Source organism: Mytilus californianus, unplaced genomic scaffold (genome assembly GCF_021869535.1).
Source record: "Mytilus californianus isolate M0D057914Y unplaced genomic scaffold, xbMytCali1.0.p SCAF_5, whole genome shotgun sequence".
Lineage (NCBI taxonomy): Eukaryota > Metazoa > Mollusca > Bivalvia > Mytilida > Mytilidae > Mytilus > Mytilus californianus.
The window spans coordinates 48,369,728-48,394,249 of NW_026262701.1; the positions used below are offsets into that span (position 1 = coordinate 48,369,728).

At 32.2% G+C, this 24,522-nt stretch overlaps 1 protein-coding gene across 1 annotated transcript in view; it reads left to right on the forward strand.

The window, feature by feature from the left end:
* The window catches only part of LOC127702399 (apoptotic chromatin condensation inducer in the nucleus-like), a 34,420-nt gene extending 10,299 nt beyond the window's left edge, over positions 1-24,121 (forward strand). The window contains exons 8-20 of the mRNA XM_052206597.1: positions 1,786-1,978; positions 2,394-2,473; positions 3,042-3,114; positions 6,781-6,853; positions 8,382-8,530; positions 8,901-9,014; positions 11,132-11,270; positions 13,200-13,441; positions 16,084-16,191; positions 17,612-17,945; positions 18,615-18,718; positions 22,377-22,499; positions 23,010-24,121. Coding sequence (XP_052062557.1) covers positions 1,786-1,978; positions 2,394-2,473; positions 3,042-3,114; positions 6,781-6,853; positions 8,382-8,530; positions 8,901-9,014; positions 11,132-11,270; positions 13,200-13,441; positions 16,084-16,191; positions 17,612-17,945; positions 18,615-18,718; positions 22,377-22,499; positions 23,010-23,099 — 1,822 coding nt within the window. The 3' untranslated portion in view covers positions 23,100-24,121. The remainder of the gene's footprint in view (positions 1-1,785; positions 1,979-2,393; positions 2,474-3,041; positions 3,115-6,780; positions 6,854-8,381; positions 8,531-8,900; positions 9,015-11,131; positions 11,271-13,199; positions 13,442-16,083; positions 16,192-17,611; positions 17,946-18,614; positions 18,719-22,376; positions 22,500-23,009) is intronic.
* Positions 24,122-24,522: the final 401 nt, after the last annotated feature.

Below are 24,522 nucleotides of genomic sequence, written 5' to 3' on the forward strand. Positions count from 1 at the left end.
TATACACTACGTCAAGCTCTAACAAAGTTCAACAATAAACCAGTGTCTATACACTACGTCAAGCTCTTACAAAGTTCAACACTATACCACTGTCTATACACTAGGTCAAGCTCTAACAAAGTTCAACACTAGACCAGTGTCTATACACTAGGTCAAGCTCTAACAAAGTTCAACACTATACCAGTGTCTATACACTATGTCAAGCTCTAACAAAGTTCAACACTATACCAGTGTCTATACACTATGTCAAGCTCTAACAAAGTTCAGCACTATACCAGTGTCTATACACTATGTCAAGCTCCAAATTATTTAGAGTCTAGAAAACATAATACTTAAAAGAGATTATCAAAGGTCAGCCATCAATACTAAAGTCACTACGTCAAGCTCTAACAAAGTTCAACAATAAACCAGTGTCTATACACTACGTCAAGCTCTAACAAAGTTCAACACTATACCACTGTCTATACACTAGGTCAAGCTCTAACAAAGTTCAACACTATACCACTGTCTATACACTAGGTCAAGCTCTAACAAAGTTCAACACTAGACCAGTGTCTATACACTAGGTCAAGCTCTAACAAAGTTCAACACTAGACCCGTGTCTATACATTATGTCAAGCTCTAACAAAGTTCAACACTATACCAGTGTCTATACACGACGTCAAGCTCTAACAAAGTTCAACAGTATACCAGTGTCTATACACGATGTCAAGCTCTAACAAAGTTCAACACTATACCAGTGTCTATACACTATGTCAAGCTCTAACAAAGTTCAACACTATACCAGTGTCTATACATGATCTCAAGCTCTAACAAAGTTCAACACTATACCAGTGTCTATACACTATGTCAAGCTCTAACAAAGTTCAACACTATACCAGTGTCTATACACTACGTCAAGCTCTAACAAAGTTCAACACTATACCAGTGTCTATACACTATGTCAAGCTCTAACAAAGTTCAACACTATACCAGTGTCTATACACTATGTCAAGCTCTAACAAAGTTCAACACTATATCAGTGTCTATACACTATGTCAAGCTCTAACAAAGTTCAACACTATACCAGTGTCTATACACGATGTCAAGCTCTTACAAAGTTCAACACTTTACCAGTGTCTATACACTATGTCAAGCTCTAACAAAGTTCAACACTATACCAGTGTCTATACACTATGTCAAGCTCTAACAAAGTTCAACACTATACCAGTGTCTATACATGATCTCAAGCTCTAACAAAGTTCAACACTATACCAGTGTCTATACACTATGTCAAGCTCTAACAAAGTTCAACACTATACCAGTGTCTATACACTACGTCAAGCTCTAACAAAGTTCAACACTATACCAGTGTCTATACACTATGTCAAGCTCTAACAAAGTTCAACACTATACCAGTGTCTATACACTATGTCAAGCTCTAACAAAGTTCAACACTATATCAGTGTCTATACACTATGTCAAGCTCTAACAAAGTTCAACACTATACCAGTGTCTATACACGATGTCAAGCTCTTACAAAGTTCAACACTTTACCAGTGTCTATACACTATGTCAAGCTCTAACAAAGTTCAACACTATACCAGTGTCTATACACTATGTCAAGCTCCAAATTATTTAGAGTCTAGAAAACATAATACTTAAAAGAGATTATCAAAGGTCAGCCATCAATACTAAAGTCACTAAATGATGTGCTGATGTTCTAATATATTGATCATTAACAATTTTATAACATCCATCTACGAAAGAATAAGTTCTTCAGTTATAATGATACTTTCTTAATAGTTCAAGATCGAGGTCTAGGTCTAAATCGAAGTCACCAACAAGAGAGGCAGCAACCCAACCAAAATCACAAAGAAGATCGAGGTCAAAATCACCAGGTAATAGGTCATCATCAAGGTCAAGATCACCACCATTCAAAAGAAGATCCAGATCATCAAGTTCAAAGTCAAGGTCACCATCACCAGTGCCTGAAAAGGTATAATTTTTATATATATTTATCCTTGCCTGTAAGTGTTCTATAAAGATTGTATCAAAAGAAAGAAAATATTTCAATTTTTATCAAAATCCTAACTTGAAGGACAAACAACACCCACATATCTTTTGTTGTAATGTTAAGTTCTCAACTGGTCGTTACTTTCTATTTCTTAGTGTAAATAAGGGTGAGAAAACATTACAATTAAAGGGAAAAGTCAGTTAAAAGAAATGTCTGTCAGTATGTGATAGTTTATTAGTTTCTTATGGAAAATATGAGTTTTACCCTTCCTTGGCTGTCAGGCATTTTGCTATGGAAAGGTACACATGTATAAAACATAGCAATAACCCTATCTAACAAACAATCGGTTTAGGGAGAAAGCGTCTTGTTTTATTGAAGGATATATTTTACATTTCAGATTCAGAAACCTGCAAAAATGGAAGTGGATGAACCTGTTTCTACAACATCCACACAGGATGAGGAAGTAAAGAAAGACACGTAAGAAATATTTGATAAGATGACTTTTAAGCAATAAGAGCTTCAGCTTGCATTTATTTTATTCACTTTGCACCAGAATTGAGATTTTCTATATAAAAACAGTCCTGCTTCAGATTTCAGAACCGCTATAATTTATCCCATTCTAAAAATCAGTACAATTGGTTACTTTTAACAATAAAAATGTTAAATTAAAGTATTTTTTACTGTGTTTCGCCCTGCTATGTATATTTTGTTTGTATAAAATGCAATAATTTAATTTTGGATGTAACGCATCTTCTGATTGGCTGACGTTGTTTTGTTTATCAGCTCATAGACATAATTTTGTCATGTGACCGTGACGTCATCAACGTTTTTTCATGGTTTACTCCGGTTTAAAATGGAATTTAGAATTAAATTATAAGAAATGACTGTAATATTTTTTCTGTCTATTCGAAATAACATAAAAAATGTGGTGCACACTTTAAAATAACCTGCTACGCGGGTTATTCAGTGTGCACCACATTTTTGATGTTATTTCTTCATAGACAGAAAAAATATTACAGTCATTCCTTAAATAATTTAATTTTAGGAGCTCTTCAACAATGGAGGTAGAAGAAAGTGACACTAAGCCAGATACTACTGTAGAATCTGTAAATGAAAAGGTATGTTAATCTGTTCAGATCTACACAAGTAGGGAAGGAGTATTACAAAGATTGAATTGTGAAAAACTATACTTTGAATATTTATTTTGTAAAAGTTTCACGAAATAGTTCATGGAAAATTAAAGAACACTCATGGAAATGGCAGTAGTACATGTTCTTGCTTTAGTTCAGACTTAGCTTTGTCTTAGAACCACAAGTAACATTATTGATCTTAACCCAAATTTTCAGTATAAATTGCAAATTAATTTGAACAATACAATAGTTTCCTTTCAGTATTCTTAATTTGAACAATACAATAGTTTCCTTTCAGTATTCTTAATTTGAACAATACAATAGTTTCCTTTCAGTATTCTTAATTTGAACAATACAATAGTTTCCTTTCAGTATTCTTAATTTGAACCACATTATTTACCCTATGCATAATTTCCTAAATCAAAACTTAATTTAATAGGTATAAAATGTGAAAAATGTCTAACAGTTTTCTAAGAAATTGATTACTTCTTTTTGGATGCAATATCATTGATGACACAGTATAGGCAACTACTCAATATAATTTATTTATCCCAATAATAAAATTGATAATAAAAAATAAGAACTTTAAATTAAAGGGATAAGACCTGTTTCTCTTTTATTTGTAGACTATTGCCATTTCATGTGAATTAGGTTAATTGTAATAATTTGAAATGTTATTTTGTATTTGAGTAAACTCCTTCTCTAGAATACAATTTTTAAATAAATTTTTCACAACTCACTAGAGCCAGAGACGAATGGTACAAGGATGAACAAAGACCAAACTGAGGAATTTCTCTTCACGTCCCGAACCCCTGCCCCACGGTCAAGGTTGTCACATCAAGTTCTTTGTTGAAAAAGACTGCAAAATACAAAAGTTCAGAATGACATTATAACATTGCTTTTATACCAGTAGGTGGATTAAAGTCAAATTCAGACTATGTAAAGTCAAATTCGTTATATGTAAAGTGAAATTTTGAACTGTGTAGAGTAGGCAGCTGCTAGTCTGAAACTAGCAGTTTGCTGAATTCATTCTAAGTGGATTGAAGTGAATAATTATCTGGACTTCATAAGGTGTGTATCTTTATCAAGACTTGGATGAATGCACCAGTAGTTCTTATACTACCTGTTTGTGAGGACATTTTATCTGGACTTGTAAAAAAGACATCTGTTAGTCTGAAACTAACAGGTCGCTTGATTCTTATTTAATGGATTGAAATAAACTTTTCAGAAACTGCGTTTTATTCCATCTGTCGGTCGAATACTTTCTGTTTGTGCAATTCTGAGTAACTGGATAGGAGTAACATTTTGTTTGAACTACATTTAGTATGCATTTGATAGTCTCAAACTTAACAATTTGAATAATTTTTACATGCTAGAAAGTATTGTCCGTTTATCTTGACTTTCTGGAGAATAAAGTATCTGCTAGTCTCAAACTAGCCATTTACTGGACCTGAAATGATGAACTTTTATTGACTCTGAATCCACACACCATTAAAAACCTTGCAGTTGTTATATATACTATTCAGTGTTGATTGTGGAAGTGGACTAAAGGATGTGGATTTTAACACTTGATTACTAATTTGAAAGATGGACAATTGGTAACTTGTCATACTGTTACCATCAGCTAAAAAACTTCCTTCTCATCTCTTAACACATTCAATTTATTACATGCAAAAGTAGTGCAGAAATGGATATTTGATGTCAATCGGTTAAGAATTACATGTTCTTCCTACTAATTTGGAAACTTCAATAGTTATTCTCTTACAACACTACGTATTGGCCAGTAGGATATTCAGTGTTATGTCATGATTAGTGGAATAACAGGACTGAGACTTTTTGTACTGTGAAGAACTGTTAACCTCAAACTGGCAATCTGCTCTGAAGACCACCACAACATAGAATAGATGTTGTGCACTAAACTGTAATGATGCTGTTTCTTTCATACTGCCGATCACTGAATGAGTTATGCCAAATTTGCTTACAAACTTTTAAAAACATTTTACCTATTTCTTTCATTTGGCACTAACAAGTTGAAAAGGCTTATTTTTGTATCATCTATGATTTGACATTTAGAATCTAAAATGATAGATTACTCTGTGACGTTATACGTGAAAGTAAAATGTAACCTGCCATGATGTAATTTCAGTATAAACATTGCATAGGGACATGCTAATAACTGTCAGCTACAGTTCCTAGTTATTTAAAAGTTATACGAAACAATGAATTTATGAATGAAAATTCAGGAATAGTTTGATGACAATACTGAATCTGAGATCAAATGAACAATTCAGAGCAAGCTAGGTTACCTGAATCTTTATACTGTTAGAAGGCAGATCTAATTAAGTGACAACATGGGTTTTCCCTGACTCACCCCATTCCCTGTTTACAATTAAATACAGCGGGAGCAGCAGAAAAGGCAGTAACCACCTGGTTTGTTTGAAAGAAGTTAATTTTTGTGTTAATCATCTTACGTTCTAATAATTCATACAGTCGCATGTTAAGTCAAATTTAACAACAATTTTGGCAAAATGTAACAATATCATTGAAATCCTATTCATGGGATATTTAATTGATCATTATTAATTTTTAATAATAGAAAAAGTCTGAAGTTTCCCTGATATCAAACAGTTTTTAATCTATAACTAAAATTTGGAATTTATTTCATCCTGTCCATAACATTTAATTGATATTATCCCTTGAAAACATAACATGTGATTGTATACGATAAATGTGTTAAATTGTTACTAATTCATGTCTTATTCTTCAGATGCTATATATGCACATGCATGTAGAAACCCTTACCAAAAATTGATATGATTATCAAGTTATTAAACATGTTAAAAGCAATAGAATATGTTTAGGTTAAAACTACATTTCCCAATTTATCTTTCATGCAGAAAAATAAAATGATTTTACCACTTTTTTGTGAGAACTTATGATAATGATAAATGAAACGAAACAAGATCATACAGCAGCATGTTATGTACATATATAAAAAGTGGATTTGAAAAGTAAATGTAAAAATTTTCAGTACGTGCATATATTTCTCTAAATAATTTAAACTTTAGTATATTTGGCTTGATACATTTGACCAATTCATTTGTCTCGCCATGAAAAAAAATCAAATTATAAGTATAGGTGCTGTTAAAGCAATTGTTTACACAGCTGTTTGTCTCCGCAATTACAGGGAATTGATTTTCAATGCAAAACAAAACGTTTGACACCACAGACCATAATTATTTTTTGGCAAATAATATTTGATAAGCTAGCTCCAAATTAAGGTCAGTCGTATCCTGTTACATTGTTATATATTATTCATGGGTACCAAATTTTGTGTATGACAAAAATTCACTGGTTAGTTATAAGTTATAATTACAAACTTTACAAAGAAATGAATTACACATGTTACATTATTTGGAAGTTGAATATTTTCAGGATATTTTTGTGATCTTAGGTTACATTAAGAAATACATGAAGTTTGGTATCTAATGAATGTCATTACAGTATTGTATATGTATAAAGATAGTATTGGAATAAAACATAATGAAGTTTATATAGACTTTGATGTAGTGTGTTTAACTTTACAATGTTATGACTGTATAAGAAATGCATAAACAAAATGCTGAAAGGGATATGTTGATGTGTTTTCTGTAGGAAACAGAAGGAGACGAAACGATGGAATCTGAAGAATTACCAGAGAAGATGAAAAAGAAAATCTTGTCTCCAGGTCAGTACACTCGCCTGTAAAGGCTACATTGTAAGTATGAAACACAACAAAGCCACAAACAAAAAAAAACGTGACAGATTAACAATATTGAACAAAGATCACCTGAAAAAACCCACAATACAATCCCATGGAAGGGCATGGAAAAGCATGGTCTTTGCTGAAAGAGGTATTGGTGTTTCACCATGTATTAATGCTTATATGAGAGGGAATCGCCTAATCCGTTCATCCATAACACTTTCGAATAATATAATAGCGTAAAAATACGGTTTAAAATTTCACCTCACCAGTAAGTATTGTGCTTCCTATTGTTTTGCAGAACATTTGCATTTATAATTAGCTTGCTTACTTGCTGCGTTCTCCGGGTACTTTAACCTTTTTCAAATAAAACATTTAAATAAAATATGTTTTTATGTTTTTATCGTAACGACCCTGCGTACCCGAGGTATCCACTTTATGGAATCTACTGACAGAAGATTTACCAGGCGTTGGTTCACTTGTGTTTAAATTTAAATAAAATATGTTATTTCTTGTTGAGGGCAATCTACAGTCAGTTACCAGTTACTTGGCATTTCATGCAATAGGGGATGCATTGTGTAAACTGTTACTTGACATTTCATGCAATAGCCATTATAGGGGATGCATTGTGTAAATACAACATACTGCTGTTATCTTCAGACAAATATTTTTACTTCATTTATAAAAATTTGGTTTTGTTTGATCTTATTAAGACAGGGAAATACCGAAATTTTCTGTTATTTGAACGTATTAACAGAAGACACATGTTTGGGGACATGATGTCATTGACTTGTGATGTACTGCATGTACTGGATTTTGGAAACTTTTTAAGACAGAGCAATAAAACTTATCTTTCTCTACAATGTAGAATACTAGATATAAAATTTCTTTCAAAAGAATTTAAAATATTTCAAAATTTCAAGATAAAAAAGTCTTTTCTCCTCTTCAATACAGTACATGTAAGTGGTTGATTTCAAGTGACATAAAGTATTTATAAGAGAAGGAAGGAGACCTTCCAAATTAATGGTGGAATGGTGATATTTGATTCATTTGACATACCTACTTCTCCCCTGCTACACAATAGCAAAATATGACATTAATGTTCTAATTAAATGGAAATTATATATTTAAAAGTGATAGTTACTGGTCATCAAATTATTTTGCAACAAAATTCAAATCCAATAATCATTATTTACGCCCACAGAATGGAGACTGTCAATACAATGTTTTGAACTCACTGGATTTTTTCCTTTGGGAGTTTTTCATGATAGAAAATTGGTAGGAAATCTTTGACAATTACTTTGATTTTAATGTATTTGTAAATTTTGTTTAGTTTTATCAAAAATTAAAAGAAGCACCAACCAACATGACCAATAGTCAATTTTTCTTCAGTAATTATTTGTGTCTGAAAAGTTTGAATGAAAAGATAACTATAATGAATCTTAGAAAGTTTTTAAATAAGAAATTCATTTGTGAATGAAAAATCAACCACAACAGCCACATTTAATTTCAGGTATTGACAGAGAAGAAGGAGAAAAAGAAGACGATAAGGAAAATGTGAAAGAGAAACCAGTGAGAAAGAGGAAATGGGGATCCAAGACTGGACAGCCGACCGGAGCAAAGAGGATATCTAGTTACAATATATCTACAGACTCGCTGAAGGTGAAGGAAGACCACAGTAAAAAAAAAATCATATTGAAATTAAAAGATATGTGTGGCAAGAAGATAAATCTTTTTATTAGAATTAAAGATGTACATAACAAGTGATAATATCCTTCTATATTACATTTTTATATAATATTAGTAAATTGAATGCAGATCTTGGAATTCTTCACTTGCTTGCTTTAAGGATTAGATGAAAAAAAAAATGAAACTTTAATATAATACGATTAAAATCTTTAAAGTAAAAAATAGAATATTTAAACTAGTTATTTCATTTTCCGTGTTTAGTACCAAAGAAAACATCATAAACCTAAAAAAAAACAGCAGAAGCTGTATGAATATTGGTTAACATTTGATATGTGTTTTACAGGGATTGATTCCAGAAATCAAGTTAACAGAACCTGTCCTTGACCTAGGTAATGATGATGACAGGATCTCTGATGTGGAAGAAGACAAAAGAGATGTGACAATTAGGAGGACTGTGGTAAGATATCTGTACACTTTAGTGCTGAAATAAGATGTGTATACTTGTGCTGAAATAAGATATGTGTATACTTGTGCTGAAATAAGATGTGTACTCTTGCGCTAAAAGAAATTTCTTTACAAATTGAAACCAAGAACAGTGATGTCATGGACCTGTTGTGACATTTATATTAAGTTAGTTGTTCTGATTACTTCATCATAAACTGGTCCTAATGACCAAAGATTAAGATTTGCTATATTATTTGGTTAGAATTTTCCACTAAACTACTGGTATTGTGCAACTCAATATTTTATCATAGACATAACGTTCTGGGTTTCAAGAAGCAATGCATCAAATTTGCCGTTTCTGTAAAAATGAGAGTGGTTGGGAATGACAATTTCAGCTCTGCTAAGGACTGTTTTATTAAAGCATTCCTGGTACATAGGGAAGGCACTTACAAAATTGAGTAACCACTTATAAGAGGCATATTTTATGATAATAGAATTACTCTTACATTTTCACTGTACCTGACGCCAATCCATAGTGGAGATTTCAAAGTACCTTCCCTGGGTCTCATGTATGTGTTTATGGAATAGCCCTAATAAATTTTCCAAATTGAATTAATGTTATTAGTCCCCTACCAACGAAGTCGAAGGGGACTTTAGGTTTGCACACTGACCGTCTGTCTGTCTGTCCGTCCGTCTGTCCATCCTTCAGTCCGGCAACTCAGCTTTCCACACTTTTTTTCTTTGTTCTTGAAGATATTGATTTGATATTTGGTACATAGTTTTATCATGACAAGTTATAGATCAAGTTCGAATTTTGTTCCGGTCTGATGATTTAGTTTAGAGTTATGGGCCATAAAAAAACTCCATAACTAATGTTAGAGTACTATGTTAAACCATATATATGTACAAAGGGAGATAACTCATTTTTTTAAAGGACATTCTTTGGTAAATTGATTGAGGAATTTTGTGGCAGGTTTATATGTTATTTTGTATAAACTAATTTTCTGAATGCTACATATATAGATATAGGAAGATGTGGTATGAGTGCCAATGAGACAACTCTCCATCCAAGTTGCAATTTATAAAAGTAAACCATTATAGGTCAAGGTACGGCCTTCAACACGGAGCATTGGCTCACACCTTCATGTATATATATATATATTTTTTTTATTAAGTGAAATCCTTTAATTAGATAATAATCTATTTATATTAAGGTATATATTTCATTACATTACATTGTGTAGATAAAAGTTGTTGACATTTTATAGATAAGTTACAAATCTATATTAGTTTGTGACAAATGAAAGAAAAAACATTTGGAACTATTAATTATATTTGATTGTAATTTGAAAATAGATATACTTTGTATTACATCATATCTAATGTTAAAGTGTTATAGGTTTTCCACACTTTTTTTCATCATGCTTGAAGATATTGATTGACAATTGGTTTATAGTTTTATCATGACAAGTTACAGATCAAGTTCAAATTTTTGTTTCAGTCTGATATTTTTGTGCAGAGTTATGTTCCTTGGACTTGAAAAAATTCACTTATATATTCAGTTTTCCACACTGTTTTTAGTCATACTTGAAGATATTGACTTGATATTTTCTTTTTGTTTACACCATGACAAGTTATAGAACAAGTTAGCATTTTGTTCCAGTATAATGAATTTTTACCTGGTAGGGGACTATGTATTGCCATGCAATACTCTCAGAATGCTTGTTAAGTATAAATATTATTGTAGGATAGCTTAATAAAAAAAGATACAATAGACTAGCAAAAGACTTTGTTATATTGAATGTATATGTTACAAATAACATATGTGTTAAAAAAGTTAGTAAGGTGTTGAAAAAGTATGTAAGGTGGATAAAAAGTATGTCATGCAGTATTCTGTTTGGGTTTTTTTTTAAGGGGAAGGAAGGTAGGGGTTAAATTTCAATAATTGTATATTTTCTCAGGACTTTAAAGGTCTTTTGGAATAAATTACTGTGATATGATAGTGAAATATGTTGAAATAAAATGATAAATTTATACACAAACAATTCACAGGTATGAGATGTACTTAATATTCAACTAAAATTTGAAGCATATTACATTAGTTAACATAAAGATTTATCTATTACATAGGTAGTTAAAGATGATCAGGCTAAAGAGGACTTAGAGGAAGGAGAAGCTCCCGATTCACCAGAGGAGGGAGAGGCTGTGGAAGAAGAGAAAGAAGAAAATGATATGGAGGTTCAAGAGGATGAGAGAAAAGTTAAGAAAGGTAAACAAAAATGAATAAATACATATAAATAAGAAGATGTGGTATGAGTGCCAATGAGACAACTCTCCATCCAAGTCACAATGTATAAAAAGTAAACAATTATAGGTCAAAGTACGGCCTTCAACACGAACCTTGGCTTATAACAAGATCATGTTTTCTCATCCTATTGTTAGTTTAAAACTATCATTGATTGATATGGACTGAGTGTTCCAAATTTACTCAACACACCTGGTGGGGCACTGCATTAGACTTTTTAGTCCCCTACCGACAAAGTCGAAGGGGACTTTAGGTTTGCACTACGTCTCTGTGTCTGTCTGTCTGTCTGTCCATCTGTCAGTCAGGCAAATCAGTTTTCCACACTTTTTTCTTCATGCTTGAAGATTATGATTTGATATTTGGTGTATAGTTTTATCATGACAAGTTACAGAGCAAGTTTGAATTTTGTTCTGGTCTGACGATTTTGTGCAGAGTTATGGTCCTTGAACTTAGAAAATTCACTCAAATAATCAGTTTTCCGCACTTTGTTTTGTCATGCTTGAAGATATTGATTTGATGATTGGTATATAGTTTTATCATGACAAGTAACAGATCAAGTTCGAATTTTGTTTCGGTCTAATAATTTTGTGCAGAGTTATGGTCCTTGGACTTAGAAAAATCACTCAAATAGTCAATTTTCCACATTTTTTTTCGTCATGCTTGAAGATATTGACTTGATATTTGTTATATAGTTTACACCATGACAAGTTGTAGATCAAGTTAGCATTTTGTTCCAGTACAATGCATTTTTAACCGGTAGGGGACTAGTACAATGAATTTTTAACCTGTAGGGGACTATTATGTATTGCCAGGCAATACTCACAGAATGCTTGTTATCCATTATTATGAAATATTTTTAATTTTTGTCTCCCTGACCACGAAGCGGGATATTGAAATGCTGATCCATCAGACTGTGAATGTGATTTCACACCAACAGTTCTCATTTGATTTTAATGAATTGTATTTTAAGGGTTTAACATCAGCAATATATCAGATGAATTTGAAAGTGAGCAAAGATCCAGTACTTTTTAAGGATCCTTTGGGCATGAGCAACTAGAAAATTTACTCTTAGATGTTTGAGATTGACCAGTCGTGTTGTCCTTGATAGATCCTTTGTTTCTATCTACTTGGTTAAATTATATTAAATGTTATACTCAGCTTTTAAATGCAGTCAAACCTGTCAATCAAAGGCGTGTACATGAAAACGCATCATTGCCCTTTAAATGTGTCTTGTAAAGATAGATTTGGAAATGACAAACAGAGGAACACATCATCTGTATTTTATATCATTAAACAGTTTAAATGTGTTATATAAGTAGTTTCTGTGTTGCCTTTCTTTACTACACTTTAATACATCTTAAAATATATAGAAATAATAGAATAATACAAGCTGGATTTACAACGACTCATATAATTTACAGGGTATCCCGTAACATTGTTAGATATGTTCAAGATGTTACAAGAAACACTTTAAATAAATTCTCATTCTCAACTAACCTAAGTCATTATAAAGGGTTATGAAAAGTGGCATGTTATATGGTACTGTACACTTTACAAGTTTTGATTGAAATTTCTGTTTACTTTCTTACCAATATTTGCTTTTTTGAAATGTTGTTTTATAAGGTTCTTAATTTAATATGAATATTAAAAAATTATAAAAAAGCATAAAAAACTTTTTTTTACAAAGCTGTGATTATGAAATATAAATAAAAAAATCCATGTTGTTCCTAGTTGTATTGCAATAATTTCACATGCTTTTAAATACCCAGGGGATATATTGAAATTGATACCACTTGGATTTTGTTTGCTGAATAAATCTTTTTTTTTATATATTAAAACAAAAGACATTTTGTAATTTGCCAAAAAATAATAATGTAAAAATTGTCTCTTCAGCTGAACAAGTAGTTATACGAAGAGTAAGTCATAAGAAGCCTCTCATTGAAACAGAAGAACCTTCCCAGGTCAAATCAAGGTCACCATCACCAGCAAGGAATCCTGTTACTAAAATTGTCCATTTGAGGAATCTTGTACGACCTTTCACCTTACTACAGCTGAAGGATTTACTGAGGAGAACAGGAACATTAGCAGATGATAAATTCTGGATAGATTCTATCAAGTCACATTGTTATGCTACAGTAAGTATGAAGAGAATCCAAGGAGGATGCAGTGGGGGTAGGGACATTGACAGATGATAAATTCTGGATAGATTCTATCAAGTCACATTGTTATGCTACAGTAAGTATGAAGAGAATCCAAGGAGGATGCAGTGGGGGTAGGGACATTGACAGATGATAAATTCTGGATAGATTCTATCAAGTCACATTGTTATGCTACAGTAAGTATGAAGAGAATCCAAGGAGGATGCAGTGGGGGTAGGGACATTGACAGATGATAAATTCTAGATAGATTCTATCAATTCACATTGTTATGCTACAGTAAGTATGAAGAGAATCCAAGGAGGATGCAGTGGGGGTAGGGACATTGACAGATGATAAATTCTGGATAGATTCTATCAAGTCACATTGTTATGCTACAGTAAGTATGAAGAGAATCCAAGGAGGATGCAGTGGGGGTAGGGACATTGACAGATGATAAATTCTGGATAGATTCTATCAAGTCACATTGTTATGCTACAGTAAGTATGAAGAGAATCCAAGGAGGATGCAGTGGGGGTAGGGACATTGACAGATGATAAATTCTGGATAGATTCTATCAAGTCACATTGTTATGCTACAGTAAGTATGAAGAGAATCCAAGGAGGATGCAGTGGGGGTAGGGACATTGACAGATGATAAATTCTGGATAGATTCTATCAAGTCACATTGTTATGCTACAGTAAGTATGAAGAGAATCCAAGGAGGATGCAGTGGGGGTAGGGACATTGACAGATGATAAATTCTGGATAGATTCTATCAAGTCACATTGTTATGCTACAGTAAGTATGAAGAGAATCCAAGGAGGATGCAGTGGGGGTAGGGACATTGACAGATGATAAATTCTGGATAGATTCTATCAATTCATGCATGAAGAGAATATAATCCAAGGAGGACGCAGTGGGGATAGGGCTGCTGGAAATTGTGTTCCATTAGGTAGAACCTTATCCTCTCTTCAAATATTTTTTCAGAGAATTATTTTGTTATTGATGAAAACAAGCCTTTCTTTTCACCAGGTATGCAAACAACTTTTCTTTTCAATAGTTTCAGGATTTGTCTCTGATAAATTATAGATAGAATTGGAAAAGATGAGAGGGGCTTGATAAAATATTATCAATATTAATTTGTATATCTTGCTAGCATATTGCCATAGAGACAGTGTAGAATATTGATTTATGCTATGCTTAAAGAAAATAGTTGATTTAAGCTCTGGTAAAAGAATAAAGATGATTTAGGCTATGCTGAAAGAAAATAGTTAATTAAGGCTATCCTACAAGGATAAAGTTAATTTAGGCTATGCTAAAAGAAAATTAACTTTCGTTGTCTCAAACTCGGTTAACTTGAAATTTCGGATGAGTCGAAATTTTCTTGGGGTCCTGAACATTGTGCCATATAAATATATGTATTTCGACTTCTGATGTGTCGAAATTGGATGAGTCAAAATTTCGGTTGACTTGAAACAAATTTACAGTCCCAAGGTTAACAAAAGCATTCATATTGCATTATTATCTCTAACTAATACATAAATGTCAAAACATGACCTCAGGGATTTAAATGGATTTAAGAATTCATCTGACAATACAAGTGTAATTAAATTTCCGGTCACTGACCACTGTATTGATTTATGACATTCTTATTCCTGAGTTTTTACCTAAGATTATCTTTGATCATCATGATAAATAATTAGTGATACATTGGTATAGTTTATTAAATTATTGTGAAACCAATTAACTGTAATCATGCATTAATGAGCCTTATTGTGCATAAAGTAGGGATTAAGACTAATTAAGTGATCAACTCAAAACTACTCAATCGGCGTCTTTAATTTTTTATGCCCCCGCCGTAGCGGAGGGGGCATTAAGTTTTACCCTTGTCCGTCTGTTATTCCAAAATTGGTTTCAGTTTTCTAACTTGAGTTTGCCTAAACCAAACAGATCAAGTTTGAATTTTGGTAGCTTCACTCTAACCGTTCTAGAGTTATGCCCCTTTATAAATGAAAAAATTACAAAATTTTTAGTTTCTGTTCTCTAACTTAAGTTTGCCTCTACCAAATGTTATGAAACTTATACACAATGCTTATTACGACAAAACACAAATCAAGTTTGAATTTTGGTGGGGTCACTTTAACCATTCTTGAGTTATGACCCTTTATAAATGAAAAAAAAAATGCTAAATTTTTAGTTTCCGTTCTCTAACTTAAGTTGCCTCAACCAAATGTTATGAAACTTATACACAATGCTCATTACCACAAAACACAGATCAAGTTGAATTTTGGTGGTGTCACTTTAACCATTATCGAGTTATGTCCCTTTATAAATCGAAAATTTGCAAAATTTTTAGTTTCCGTTCAGTAACTTAAGTTTGCCCCAACCAAACATTATGAAACCTATACACAATACTTATTACCTCAAAACTCAGATCTAGTACATATTATTGTTTTTGAGTTATGTCCCTTTATAATGTTGTATGCAAGCGGGGGCATCATCTGTGTCCATGGGGACACATTTTCCATTTATTTTTTATGTTTACATGTAGAATTTATTTTGTATAAGAGAAAAACCATGAATGTTGATGTATAATTTGATAGAATCCACTTAACTTGTATTTATTATTTTCTGTTGTAGTTTGAGACAGAAGATCAAGCTGTAGAAACAAGGAAAGCTTTACACGGAAAAAAATGGCCCTCATCTAATCCTAAAATATTACAAGTTGATTATGCCACACCTGATGAGGTAAGTTTATATCACTGTCTTTACTGACCTGCCTCCACTTATTGCAATGTTTATATCAAGTCTTCACCAATATTAACCAAAATTTGTAATTTCCAGTAATATGAAATTTGTTGTAATTGCAAAATATAAATAATGCTTTCAGTTATTATTCAATCTACTGCATTTATTTTCGTGGGTACCAATTTTCGCGGATTGAGAAAAAATTGTATTTTCATGGATAATTTATTAATCTGTAAACAAGCCTATAGAACATTTGAATTTTTGGTTCACATATACCCATGGAAATTTGTATCACACAAATAATAATGAATCTATAGCTTTAAAACAGCAATGTCTTACACCTTACAATGTGCTTCTGTGAAATGAAACAACTTATTGAAGAAACTTCACACAGCTTATACAAGCATGATATTCATTGACAAAATTTCTTCCAGGGAGGTATAAAAAAATTATTTGACTGATAACACTTAAGCAGTGATGTGTAGTGCAAGTTTTAATTGACAACAGTGATGTGCTGAGATTAGAATCATGCTTTTAGTTTTCAAAAGTAATTTCTGCAATTAAGGCCAGGCTGTTTGCATAACTCTTTGAAAGTTCATTTAAAAAAGACTTATAAACATACTGTTTTTTTCAGCTCACCTGGCCCGAAGAGCCAAGTGAGCTTTTCTCATCACTTGGCGTTGTCGTCGTTAACTTTTTACATTTTGAACTTCTTCTAGAGAACCACTGAATGGAATGAAACCAAACATGACATGAATGTTCCTTATGAGGTGCTGTCCAAGTGTTGTTACTTTGTAGCTGATCCATCATCCAAAATGGCCGCCAGCGGGGGACTTCTTTTAACATAGGACCTTATGGACAATACATACAAATGTCTTCTTTTAGAGAATCACTGAATGGAATGAAACCAAACATGGCATGAATGTTCCTTATGAGGTGCTAACCAAGTGTTGGTACTTTGTAGCTGATCCATCATCCAAAATGGCCGCCAGTGGGGGACTTCTTTTAACATAGGACCTTATGGACAATACATACAAATGTCTTCTTTTAGAGAATCACTGAATGGAATGAAACCAAACATGGCATGAATGTTCCTTATGAGGTGCTAACCAAGTGTTGGTACTTTGTAGCTGATCCATCATCCAAAATGGCCGCCAGCGGGGGACTTCGTTTAACATAGGACCCTATGGACAATACATACAAATGTCTTCTTTTAGAGAACCACTAAATGGATTGAAACCAAACTTGGCATGAATGTTCCTTATGAGGTGCTGGCCAAGAGTTGTCAATCATTATTAGGGTATCTGTTATGATTTTAATCTATTTTTACATGATTTCCAAAACCAAAGTAGAATCAGGTAAGGGACACAGGCCCTTGAGAGCCTCTAGTTTAAAGTATAAACCTTGTTTATTTTAACAGATTGACTATCACAAAAATGAGGAGGAAGCACCAAGATTAGCCAGAGAAAAAGCTCAAAAAGAGGCTAAAGCTAGAAAGGAGGAAGAAAAGAAAAGGAGGGCTGAACGAGAAGTGAGGTTAGCAAAGAAAAAAGAAGAAGAAGAGGCAAAGAAGAAAAAACCTCCACCAATCAGAGAGTGGGACAGGGATAAGATCAGACAGTCAGAGGAAAGGGAAGATCCTCAAAGACGACGTAGACCCTCTAGTGGTTCACCAACTAAAGATAGACGCAGAAGAGAGAAAAGTAGGGAGAAAGAAAGAGATAAGGAAAGGCCTGCAAAGAAAGAAAAAACAGGTATTGTAACTAGTCAGCTATCTTTTTATTGTTCTTAAAATGTCATTTAAGAGTTACCATTAATTTATAAAGTTATTGTTTGTGACTATTATTTTGAAGAACAAATTCAGTAATATTGGCAAAATGAATGTATTTAGTTATAAGTAACTTGAATATGGGGGGCCGAAGGGGAAACCTCCTTTTTGGTGTAATAAACTTCTCTTGCAGGTTTTGACCTAGAGTCTTCAAACATTCTGGAATGTTTATTTTTACATTGAAGATATGCATTTCACTTTATTTACACAATTAAAAAATTTTGACAGCTTTTGGAGATTGAAAAATGTTGTTTATTCTCAATGGAAGTAACCATTTCAGCCTTCCAACTGTCTAAAATGTGCGAATACTGAATATACATTTAAGATGAGCACCTTCTTATATGCACACATTTAGGGAATTTTATCTAAGGTAATGAGTCCTAGAGACTTGATTCCCTTTGTTTTGCTAATTTGCACATATCAGTATGTATTGTTTGTCTGTACTGGTCTTCAAATATATTCTCCCTTAAAGTATGTTAAATGCTATTGTCATAACCTTTTATATGGCCTTTCAAATAACAAACTATAAGTATTGTAACTTGGCCTTTCTGTCTTTTGTCCATTATATCAATAATATTTTTTGCTTTGTTTATAGATAAAAAAGAAGATGAAGAACCTCCTGCCAAGTTATTGGATGATCTGTTCAAGAAAACAAAAACTACTCCATGTATATACTGGTTACCATTAACAGAAGCACAGGTATGGCTAGACAAACGATAGAAAACAAAAACTACTCCATGTATATACTGTTTACCATTAACAGAAGCACAGGTATGGCCAGACCAGTAAAAAAGATAGTTTTCTTCAGAATATTTTAGCTTACACATTAAGGGGTACAGAACACCTAATGAGTTAACGCTTTAAAAATCAGCTGAACATTTTAATCACATGCTATTAGTGAAGACAAATCAAGCTGCTCAATGATCAAAATTAGTGTTTGTCAAACTGATATATTTCCAATGAAATTTTTACTGTAAATTGTGAGGTTCAAAATTCTTGAAATTTTTTATTTTTTGTCAATAGGTCAAAGTAAATATTTTAATGAAAATTTAAGCAAAATCTATTGTAGTGAAAGTGTTGGGTACCCCCTAAGGTTCAAGCAGAAGTTATGCCCCCTAGATGTTATTTGATGTAACTGAATGGTACAGTCTTTATTAATGCTGAATGAGAAAAACAAGTTAGAAGAATGTTCACAAAGGGTTGTAAAAGATAGCAGATTTGTTAGGCTGCTGCTGAGGTCATATATTTAATTCAGGCATTATATCTTTAATATAGGAACATTTAAAATGATCGGTTACCTACACCCAGGAATTCCATGAAAATTGTTACCCACTAATAATGAATCAACAGTATAAACTAAATGAATTATTTGCATAATTTATTGTGAACAAATTGGTAATTTTAACCTTAACAATATTATGCCAAAGAAGTATGTTCAATTATTTTGAAAGAAGTAGGTTTCAAAGGATCCAGTATAGCCCTTTTTCTAGCTAAAATTTCCAAGTAGAATTTAACAGCCATTATTACAACATATAGTTAAAACAATGACTGGAAAACAAAAACTTTTCTTGTTTAAAATGTATCGATCAGTGTTTCTTTATTAAAATTAGCATAGATTTCAATTTTCCACATTGTTATGCCCCACCTACGATAGTGGAGTGACATTATGTTATTTTGTCTGTGTGTCCTTTTTTGTCGAGCCTTCGACTTTTGTCGAAAAAGCGAGACATAGCGATCCTACATTCCATCGGCGTCGGCGTCCGCAAATATTCACTCTGTGGTTAAAGTTTTTGAAATTTTAATAACTTTCTTAAACTATCCTGGATTTCTACCAAACTTGGACAGAAGCTTGTTTATGATCATAAGATTATATTCAAAAGTAAATTTTGTAAAAAAAAAAAATCCATTTTTTCCGTATTTTACTTATAAATGAACTTAGTTTTTCTGCCAGGAAACATTACATTCACTCTGTGGTTAAAGTTTTTGAAATTTTAATAACTTTCTTAAACTATCCTGGATTTCTACCAAACTTGGAAAGAAGCTTGTTTATGATCATAAGATAGTATCCAGAAGTAAATTTTGTAAAAAAAAAAATCCATTTTTTCCGTATTTTACTTATAAATGGACTTAGTTTTTCTGCCAGTTAACATTACATTCACTCTGTGGTTAAAGTTTTTAAAATTTCAACAACTTTCTTAAACTATCCTGGATTTGTACCACACTTGGACAGAAGCTTATTTATGATCAAAAGCTAGTATCTAGAAAGAAATTTTGATAAAATTTTGTTCCATTTTTTCCGTATTTTACTTATAAATGGACTTAGTTTTTCTTCCAGTTAACTTTACATACAGTCTGCAGTTAAAGTTTTAAAAACATTTATTAGATTCAAAAACCATCCTGGATTTTTACCAAACTTGGACAGAAGCTACTTACAATCAAAAGATAGTATAGAGAGGAATATTTTTATTAATTTTTTTCCTCATTTTTGTTGAGCCTGCGATTAACAGCAAAAGTAGGCGAGACACTGGGTTCCGCGGAACCCTTGCAAATTTTTTCGTCTGTTCTTCGTCCATCCATTCGTCCATCTGTCCCACTTCAGGTTAAAGTTTTTTGTCAAGGTAGTTTTTGAAGAAGTTGAAGTCCAATCAAATTGAAACTTATTACACATGTTCCCTATGATATGATCTTTCTAATTTTAATGCCAAATTAGAGTTTTGACCCCAATTTTACGATCCACTGAACAGGGCTTCCAAAAAATATGTGTGCCAGCCAGACATTTTTTGTCTTATCCCGATTTTGATCCCTTAAGACTATGTAACAAAAGGCAATCATGCTAATCAGTTGGGCATCATATAAACAATGAATGATTGACCTAAAAACGATATTAAACTTGACTTTTGATACAAATTGGCTGTACTGATGTAAACTGTTAAATTGATAGTGCATCATTAGAAATGTGCAACATTAACGAACTAATATCTGCCTTAGAATCTTTATTTGTGCAAAATCATCCCTGTCAAAATCTTTACTTTCGTTTTTGAAGGTACATTTTCTCATACCGGATGTTGACTTTACAATGGTAAAACACAGACCAGAGACGGATACGAAAAATCTGTGTACGTTTAAAAAGCACAATCGAGTTTAAGAAGCTCCTTCTAACGTTATTTCTTCAAGAAAATACTTGAAATGAACGTTAGATAAAGGTATCAATGATAATTTTAGTATTTTTGAAGAATTTGGGTGCATAATTAAATCTCACAACTGCGCACATGCGCACGTGTGTACTTTGTTCAAACGATGTGGTGCTGACGATTTTTTCACTTAAAACCTTTATAACTACCTTTTAAAAATTTTCATCAAATCATATTTGTATACATATTTTTGATAATTTAAATCTTTTTGATTAAACTAATTAGATGCAAATCGCTGAAATTTATAGAAATATCTTCAAATAGACCGATCAATGTCTGGTACATATTAGTTTACCTGTTACCTGAACACGTAAATTCCAACTGTCTGACAACTAATTAACCTTGATTGTAATGAGAGGGTATTAAAATAGGATTTGTTTTGATAGTACTTATCACCATGTCACTTTTATGACCGGAAATGTAGCTGTTTAAGGCAAAAGGTCGGGTCAAAAAGATCGCAAACATTTTAATTTTTTTCTGAATTATGTTAATATGGCAAACCTACGTTAAATGTCCGTTTCAGGTTTGGCACAACAAGTCATATTTATAATTTATCGGTCATGTCCGGAAAATACGACCGTTTTGGAAGCCATGCCACTGAACATAGAAAATGATAGTGTGAGTGGGGCATCTGTGTACTATGGACACATTCTTGTTTTTTATGAAAACAGGCATTAATGTAGATGAAATCCAGAAATGTTTGGCCTTAGTGTGGTGTAAATGTCAATTCTTTATAAGTAAAGTTCAACAAAATCATTTTATTTAACTATCCTACATGTTTATGCATTCTCTGGAAACACTTTTCATCCTGAAACTATAGACTTACGATTCTGCATCTATTCCTTTAGGACATGACTGGCAAATATAACCACCTTTCAAAATTCTTTCTAATGAGGTTTCCAACCTGATAGTTACTTATTTTCGTGTTTCGAAATTTCAATAGGGAGCACATATTACCTTATTGTAGTAATTGAACCATGTTTTAAGATGTTTTCTGATAGTGAAATGTCTACCATGTAGTCAAGAAGGATAATATAGAAACCGAAGGAAGGCCAGTAGCTGAAACGTCTTAAAAAATGATTAATTACTACAATAAAGTTACTTAATTCTCAAAAAAGTTTATATTTTTATTGCATTATGTTTAATGTTTGTATTTTAATTTTTAGGCAGCTGAAAAAGCAAAGCAAAGAGAGGCAGAAAGAGAAAGAAGATTGAAAGAAAGAGAAAAGAGGAGAGAATCAGATCCAACACCGCCACCTCGAAGAAACTTAGATAGAGAAAGAAGAACTGTATGTTCTAACTATAATTAGATATAATTGGTTGTATTGATATATGAATATGTGGTTGATTTATTTTTTGTTGAACACTGCATTGGTGGTCTTTGGCTCACCCCAAGTGCAGTTGGTCTTGGGTTCCATCCATAGCTGGATCAAACTTACATGTAAAACTTGAAAATTGATATTGCTGCTTCTCCACTAAGTCTATGGCATTTTGGAGTAAGAGAAAAGACTGGTCAGTCAGGAATCGGAATAATGTGCCCAGGTAGGCTAGCATGGCATGTAATTCTGCAGACTGTTACCTTTATGAAGTAGCATTCATGGTAGGGTATAAAGAAATTTTGTTTCGGTCATCTAAATTCTTGGAAGAATTCTTTATGTTTAGAAAAATTACATATCTAAAAAAATAAAGAATTTAAAAACATAAATAAAAAGATTTTAGATACTGATTTTTAACTGTGATGTATTACTTATGCAAAAAGAAGACAAACTTCTTGTTATGATAACTGCTTTTATTTTCAGCCACCACCTCGAGGAAGAATGGATGATTGGCCAAGACGGAGATCACCTGAACGGAGAATGTTACCTGATATGAGAGATAGGAGAAGATAAATCATGATTAGCATAGCAAATAAATATAGATAGGTTTTACATCATGTAAATATTAAATGGTATCTCAAGTCAGAAAATTTTCTCTGTAAACTGAAAATTTTGAGAGGTACTTTTTTATAATTAATATTGAAGGGGAAAAGCAGATGGGTATATCCCAAGATATCTCTTAAAGGGTTAAGCTTATGTTTTTTTATGATCACATAGATTTGTGAGGGGGTGATAAGTTTATGGCATGTCATGGTTGAATAGATTCTGCTGTCAGGTGGTATTCCATCATTAGTGATGGGAAGTCATTTTCTGCTCAGTATGTGCTAGCATTTTTGTAGATTTTAGCATTTTATATTGTGATATGACAAGAAATTTATTGAATGTATAACAGTGACATTTGTCATACAATTGTCATTTTTCAATAATGGAGAATATATGAATGATTTTATCTGATATTAAGCCACTTAAGACACCTGGAAATCTGTGTTGAAAATGTATTGGTCTTAATTCAACATGTTTTCCAAATATGCATAAAAGTAACATTTTAGTATAGAAAAAATATGCATAAAATTAGCCTTTTAGTTTAGAAAAAAATATGCTTAAAATTCACATTTTGTTTTATTAAAAAAAATAAGCATAGAATTAGTAGGTATGGACAGTTTTGTTCAGTTTGGCAGTGTGACATCAGAAATGAATTATTTTGCAAGTGGTCAGATTTTTGCTATAAATTTTTGTTTCTCCCACTTTTAGGGCTAAATAATGGATTAAAATACAGACATGTTTTATAGAACCATTTCATTTTATAATGCATGTACTAAAGTTCATGACGTTACATGTCATTTCATTTTACAGTAAACTAAATGATAAATTAGATATCATCTGTAATGTAATCAATATGTGGAATAAATTGAATCTGCTGAATTTATGTTCATCTATTTTACTTCATTAAATATACATATTTATTCTTTTATTTTTAAATTGACTTCATTTTTGTTGTGTTACTTGTAATGAAAAAATAAAAACATTTTATACAATGTGGTTGTTGTTATGAGAGAATTTCCCTTTACAATATTGATAAAAGGAGAAGTAGGGTATACCATCAATGAGACAGTGACACAAAAACAAAAATAACACAATGGCATCTAGGGAGCAACATTCAGTCTTTAAAAATAGACAGTTGTCTATACAATATGTATATTTTAGTTCTAATGAGTATAAAAAGCTGTGAATAAATTTAATAGAAACAATTGGAACTTTTCCATTAACACCCAATTTCCCAAATTAAAAAAAGAAATAGAAGAGGACATTATACTGAAACACTGCCTCTTTGGTGCTAGAGTCGGCCACCAGAGAACACAGGGTCACAAAGAAAAAGAGAGTAAAAGGTTCTATAAAGTGTAAGGTTCGACGTCCACTGTTTACCGTCGGACCAAAA